The sequence below is a fragment of the Argopecten irradians genome, chromosome 7 (assembly GCF_041381155.1).
Source record: "Argopecten irradians isolate NY chromosome 7, Ai_NY, whole genome shotgun sequence".
NCBI lineage: Eukaryota > Metazoa > Mollusca > Bivalvia > Pectinida > Pectinidae > Argopecten > Argopecten irradians.
Window position 1 is genome coordinate 39,079,085 of NC_091140.1, and position 7,226 is coordinate 39,086,310.

The 7,226-nt window shown below is 31.7% G+C and overlaps 1 protein-coding gene across 10 annotated transcripts in view; it reads left to right on the forward strand.

Moving 5' to 3' along the window:
* The window catches only part of LOC138328400 (uncharacterized), a 46,678-nt gene extending 39,738 nt beyond the window's left edge, over positions 1-6,940 (forward strand). For 7 of the 10 annotated variants that reach the window (XM_069275196.1, XM_069275200.1, XM_069275197.1 and 4 more), the window contains 8 exons: positions 310-444; positions 1,151-1,307; positions 1,479-1,576; positions 1,934-2,152; positions 2,968-3,024; positions 4,405-4,458; positions 5,106-5,195; positions 5,650-6,940. In XM_069275196.1, coding sequence (XP_069131297.1) covers positions 310-444; positions 1,151-1,307; positions 1,479-1,576; positions 1,934-2,152; positions 2,968-3,024; positions 4,405-4,458; positions 5,106-5,195; positions 5,650-5,787 — 948 coding nt within the window. In that variant the 3' untranslated portion in view covers positions 5,788-6,940. The remainder of the gene's footprint in view (positions 1-309; positions 445-1,150; positions 1,308-1,478; positions 1,577-1,933; positions 2,153-2,967; positions 3,025-4,404; positions 4,459-5,105; positions 5,196-5,649) is intronic. The other 3 variants (XM_069275192.1, XM_069275194.1, XM_069275195.1) reach the window with 3 other exon arrangements.
* The last annotated feature ends 286 nt before the right edge of the window (positions 6,941-7,226 follow it).

Sequence of the window (7,226 nt, forward strand, 5' to 3'; positions counted from 1 at the left end):
TCAGCGCATGCCGATTAGCACGATACATTGATTACATAGTTAACATGTCCAATTGCTTTCTATTATTATAACTTCCTTTCATGCATTAAGTGCATTCCTCTAGAGTTCAAGTATAAGCTAAAACATGAATATTAAATCCGATGAAGTGTTCTAGTACAATTGAAATAAATGGTAATTAATGTTTCGAGTTCCTCGCCATTTCCATCTCTCCAACATATGTAATATTGAAATGCGTGGTAATCGTTCATTTGTGGTGTGTCAATTCTTTTTTTGCAAATAGTTTATGTAGAATCCTTGTTCATTTCTTAGATTAACACCCCTGAAGTCGCCAACCCGTTTATTTCAAGCATGGGGTTTAATAGAAGTTCTAGTAATTCACAGAGCAGAAAGAACAGCACCTTTGCCGACGGCATGGGTATTCTGTCGAACGTAAGAGGGCACAAGGTGTGAAATTATTGTCACTGATTTGAAGCACGTGTTATAACAAACAAAAATACTACCAAGTCAACAATTACAACTAACACGTTAGCATTTGTCAATTGAACTTTGGTTTGGTTTGCTTGAGAGTGACGTTTGGATTCGGTGAAGTTTTGTTTGAATTTAGTTTGGAAACCATTCGAATGGGATTTTGATAGCATTGTGTTGTTTTACTAACATGATTTACATGGTATTGACATCACATATTTATCTGTTTATTGTTTATGTTTCATTGTTGTTAAAGCTCTTCGTTGCAGGGTATATTAAGTACCTACAGAACTACTCTGAATAATCTATGTGTTCTATATCCATTCTTAAAATATAGTTTTTAGTGTTCACTCATTTTAATTTTCATCTAAAATGGGTTATAGAAAAGCACAATGAAATTCAAAACAATACTCAAGCACAAAATACGAGCTATTTCATGTATATCTTCAACGAAAATATATCAAATTGACATAAATGAAATTAATGCAAATATCAAATTTTCTTTTAATTTAGCACGTAATCAAAATAAAAAAATATAGCTTTGCATTCAGTATAGAACCTTTTAAGTGTCTGAGTACGGTGGTTCTTATCTTAATTGATCAAATTCCGAATATAAACTTTGGATTGTACATACATGTGTAAAATATTTCAGCATTGAACCTTATATAGAAATTAATTTTTGCAGATAACAAAACGTCGCAAGCCAAGTGTTTCTACAGTTCCCCTACACTCGCCGATGGAACAAGACGAGCTGAAGCTAGACAGCAAGGAGAGCGAGACACAAGGGGGACAACTGTCGAACAGCAAACGGAAAGCTAGATATGTTAAACCTCCGATAGTAGGCGAGTAGAAAAATGTGTAAAAGGCAACACAAATACGAAATATTTTATACAAAATGTGTAATAGACAAAACAAACGGAAGGCTTTATACAACAGATGTATTCCAATGTTTAAGTATATCTATTTTGATTTATTCTTTACACTTTTCTTACTATGTCTATTCCATTTTACAGTTGAACAAGGGGTAGACAACCCATCAAGTGGTAGGGGATCTAGAGCGGATATCATCCCTGAAACTGAACTTCCAGAAATACTTATTACGAATGGAAATGTACGTTTTACTTAGTGAAAAATAACTTCATTATAATTAGACTTTCCTGATTGGAGTTCATCATTGTCCATTTTATATACTAGGTAGAGAATCATGAAATGACAATAAATACCGAATTGACATTTAGCCAAATGAAACCAATTTAAGTAACAATATTTTGATTATTTTCGTATTTTGAAAATCGACCATGTCGTTCAGATTCACCTGCAAAGTAAAGAAATCGTAAAATTATTAATTGATGTTGATAAAATAAATATCAAACGATCTAGTTACAGACACGTTTATTTTCGTATTAACTAAAATACAATATTACACGAAACATTTGTTTTTACTATTTAGTTTCGTATCTGTCCATAGGAATCGTATGTAAAGAAGAGTGATAAGAGGACATCATTTCCGCCCATAATGAACTCGACAGAGCGCCCTCACACGAATGGTGAGCTACATCCCCATGGTACTTACCTGACAAGGGAGATGACTGAGTTCGATCCTGTTTATGCAAGAAAAGCCACCAAGGAAATCAAACTTCGTCCGGCATACCTACAACTGGATGTACTGAATCCAGGCGATATTTTCGTACGTAATTTTCGATATTTTTTCTGCAGAATATTTTATTATATATTATATACACAACAACTAACTAGGGTGGTTTGTTTGAGTTTTCGTGTGATATTATACACATTTTATATATCTATATATTTAGTGTAATTAACAATACAATTCCTTATGTTGTATGCAAGCGTAAATGTACAAATCTACACTGAACGAACTTACATTTCGTAATGTATGTTACAAATAGGTTATTAGATAAACACAATCATATATTTCTTTTCACTATTCATATTAGTATAGTGATAGTTTACAAATATTTCTTTTCACTATTCATATTAGTATAGTGATACATACAAATATGTCTTTGCTTTGAACAAAGAACAAATCTTTCGCTTTTGAAAAAAATAGATTTTGCTTTTTTGCTTATTTATATATGGCATATATATGAATGTAATTTATCCGGAAAAATGCTTGCAAATTGTTTTCACCATTAGATGTGTTTACGGACATGCTTTGTATTTGTTTATAGAAAATTCTGTTCTAATTACTTAACTTGAAAAGATTTTTTTTACATACATTGAACTACGTAAGACTTGTAAAACTTAAATAATTACATGGTATATGGAAGGGATTATTTTCGTTACATTGATTGATATTGGTCAAACTAATGACTCCTGGTTTTTTGTGTGAATTAATAAATCTATTGACTTAACACCAAATATGACTAATACATATGTACATACAGCAGGTGTGAAACACATGGTGTATTGTCTATTGTCCATTGTTTAATATCTATGTTTGTGACTAACTTTTGTCTTCGTTACCATGTAAAACTTTAGGGGTTGGACGCTATTTCTCAGAAATTCCACAGCCAACTTAGACGGCCAGGTGAACAGGTGAGATCCCGTTAAGTTCTCAGCATGCGGCTTTACTGTAGCTATTAACACAATATCAATTTCAGAACATCATATCATATTAGGTAAGTATCAGAAATGTATACTTATCTACACAGAAAATGGACGTTTTGAAATGTCTGATCGCATGTAGTGCGTGCATTTGTCCTCATTTAAAATATTTGTTAATGCATGTAGTTTGTTCTTGTAATACATCTTGTACTTCAAAAGCATGCGAATCGTCACACTAGTTATTTTCTGTCTTATTTCATTTCAGATAATGGTAGTCTTTGCACAACTAATTTATTAATTGTAAAATCTGTTTAATTATTTGAATATATTAACTGGCGTATGTAAAGATACCACTACAAAGATACACTTATCCTGATAAACTGATAAGTATCTATAATATCCTGGGATGCGAATGTCTAAATTCCCACCACAACAATCACCTCACGTGACGTCAAGTTCTCGCACTATTACGGACCCGTTGAGGTATGAAAACGAGTTAAACAACAGAACAATGTGATAAACAGATATGCAATAAAGTTGTTAAATAAACAACTATGGCAACAAAATCTGTGAGTTACTATTTACGAATTGAACTTTATTGATCGTCTCTTTCCAGAAGACACACTTTTCATTCCATTGTTAATTCAACGAAAATCGTTTCAAATTCTGAAACTGACACATTATCTTTAACCGAACTAACAAAGTAGACCTAGTCCCGAAACAGTTCCTACGAAATCTAACAATAACATAATAATTACAGAATACAGAATAATTTAATCATCAAAGGTTCATTAAAACGTCGTTTTTGAGCATTTACCTAAATAACACCAGAAGTACCGTCCAGTATCTAATATAAAGTTAATATTCATGTGGTAACCCATTTCAGGTGAAAATTTCTTGGAAATTACATATTGATAAAGTATGATGACTACATTGTGATCCGGATGCCTATCCTCATTATCATTTAATCATTCCTGATAGCATGACCAATTTGGGAATACCATCTCAATTTATTGTGTGATCAGTAATTTTGATAACGAAGATGGTGTGAAATCGACATTAAAACGGAGTGAAATATATTCCCCGTCAGTAACCCAGTAAAACATTCTTCTTAAACTTAACGAACGGTTAACTTTCTACCTTTAATACCATACACGTTTTATTTATTTGTTTATTTTATTTTATTTTTCCGTTTTTGTTTTTATATCAGCAATTCTTATATCTGCAGTGTATTTAAGCTTTACAATTTGCAGAGGAATATTGTGTAGTTTATAAGCATTCTTTAAACATATGTATCACTGGAAGTATGTTTGGGAAAACTTAAATCCACGTAAAACCAACATTGTAATTGCATTGCTTTACATGTTACAGGGTCTAGAGCATCTCCAACCACCGACTGCCTCGGAGGCAAAGGGTGTAATTCTGGTAAGTCTCATAATAAGATGGTCTAACGTAAGCTAACAGTGTAATGAATAATAGTGTAATGTATATCTATACCAAACCTAGGTTAATGTACTAAGAGTTATCTGCCTTTGTCGGAAAGAATATACATTTACACTGGGGAATTTATTCAGTATTATGATTTAATAAACACAATAGCCTGATATTTATGTAAACAATTAAACAAATTGTACATTTTATTCGTTCGCGTTTTAGTCAATATTTATATATGCTTAAACTACGAACATTTAAAGCCCCGGCAAAAGCGGTTGATATTTTAATGTTTATCTGTGATATCAATTAGCCGTTCTGGGTAGAAACTTAAATTTCGTTTCCATAAACGTATATCTAAGTGGTAAATACCGCCTGGAAACATCAACTCTACAAAAAAACTGCAAGTTTAATACGAATTTTGAAAAGAACTTTTATAAAAAAAAATAAGGATTACGTTCAATAGATTTTATTCCATGTGGGCTTGTTAAAAATCCAATGAAAATTATCGTTACAAGCAAAATTGAATTATAAACCACTGTTACTAGTTGTAAGCGAATGTATTGAACACATGTGTTTATATAACTATTTAGATGCTGGTTCCGTTGATACTTAATCTAATTACTTATTGTTTTATATAGGTCAGTGACGGGGCGGAAGTCATAGAAATCAGTAAGAGATTCTTTTTGGAGCATGCGCAAAACAATACCATGTTAAGAGTAGAAACTATGGTGAGTGAATAATTTAGCATACATAGTTAAAACGTCTATTACGAACACGCCGAATCGAAACGTCTATAACGAACACGCCGAAGTCAGGGTTATAGCGTAGTAATTGTCATTTCCCGTCAAGGTTCCTATAATATGCTTACAGTAATATGTGTATAACGAACTTTGCTTATAACGAAGTGATTTATAACTGTGTTTTAACGTAGATTACTTTGCTGCAGTGATTTTGGATTAATTTTACTTGTTATATATGTTGTGTTCGAGCGACTACATGTATATCCACTTTTATGTGACATTAACAATATCAAAATCAAATCATAAGTCGCACACCGTTGATATTAGATGTACATGTATATACTATAAAGTTTGTTTGTAGTCACTAATTTTATATATATTATTGTTTTTTTATTGTTTACATGATTACATTTCTAATGCTCTATTTTTCTCTTTTTTAAAGCAACGAGAATACATGAACAACGATGAAGCCAAGGAGATTCTATATACTAAAGAGACGTGGGATCAATACAAAAACGTGCTCATGCGCAGACTGGTGCGAAATAAAGTTACAAAATCAACAAGGAAGAAGTCTCGATGAATACTTTATCATACCGAATACACAGATACTGTACTAATGAACAGTGCTCTATTGTAATGCCGTCTTTTGTTGTTCATATCCATTGTAAAATACAGTGGAAATTGATATCTATTTTCTGGAATGAGTTGACTGTTTATTATTAAAGCGTCGCCCAATCACAAGGAACACCGCAAATCTGGTTATTTTAGGGGATGATAATAATTACAGATTTAATTCCTACCAACAAAATTTATTCGAAAGGTAATCCAATATTGTTTTAAAGAGTCATTTGCTCTTTTACAGAGTATATGTGCGATATTTTCCTGCAATTTAAATACACATGTTTATAATATCTTAATGCCATTCAATCAATTCGGTCACATATATTCTTGGTTTGCAGTTTCATTGGATACCTATTCATTTGATCCTTTTTTCGAATTAATACACAGTGTACTATATAATTTGTGTATGATTTTGTGAAGAATGTCCAGCAGATGAAAACATGTTTTTATGAAATGTGTAGGATAGAAAAATATGAAATCCATATTATTTATATTTTTCACATAAATTATGCAAAGCATAACACAAATCATGGTGCTCCTTTAAATAAAACTGATAAATATGTTTTTAGAAATTAAACCCAGCAATACTGTGGTGGGTTGTTTAATTCAATACGTCATTCTGTTCAACTTTCTTACATATCTTTTGTAGCAGTTTCGTTTCGGACACATTTTGGAAACAATTGAAATATAATAGATTATATCCTAAGTTTTTAAGCATATGGCAACAGTTATGTGAGTCTTTATCGATACAAAATAAATTTATGAAGCAATAAACAGTTGGCAATTATCTGTACGGTTTGAAATGCTATATGGTTGTATTCGGAAATTGATGGTACATTTCATTACGAATAACTGATCGATAGGCTAAGACTGGTACTACTACTTGAAAGTTTTTGTTTTTGTCTAATTGTTCGTCATTTATACCATTTTATATGTCCAATACGTTGATATTTATACATATATGTTGTTTTGTTGTTGATATTTGATGTTTGTTGCTAAGTTAAACTTTAAAAAATCTCTAGAACCAGCACTTTTTATCCGTCCATCTGTTTTACACCCGTACTGCTAATAATTATGTCTCAAATAAATAAATACAGTGCTATTTTTACGAACTGTGTGTCTTTGTTGTTACTTACCTAACATCACAAACATTTAAGCAATCTAATATATATAATGTCTCCAGTATAAATATCCAAAGATATCTAAGCACATATATATGTAAATATACCAATTAAGCCTTTAGATACACAATATGTCACTAGTTGTATCAATCCTGTATCCAGCATTTGCGTTTTCGGAATACGCTTACCACATATGTTTCTGCTGTATTCGACACTGGCGAGAAACAGTTGTATTTTTAGAATTTCAGCACGTGCGTCGAATCGACCGACCTACTAG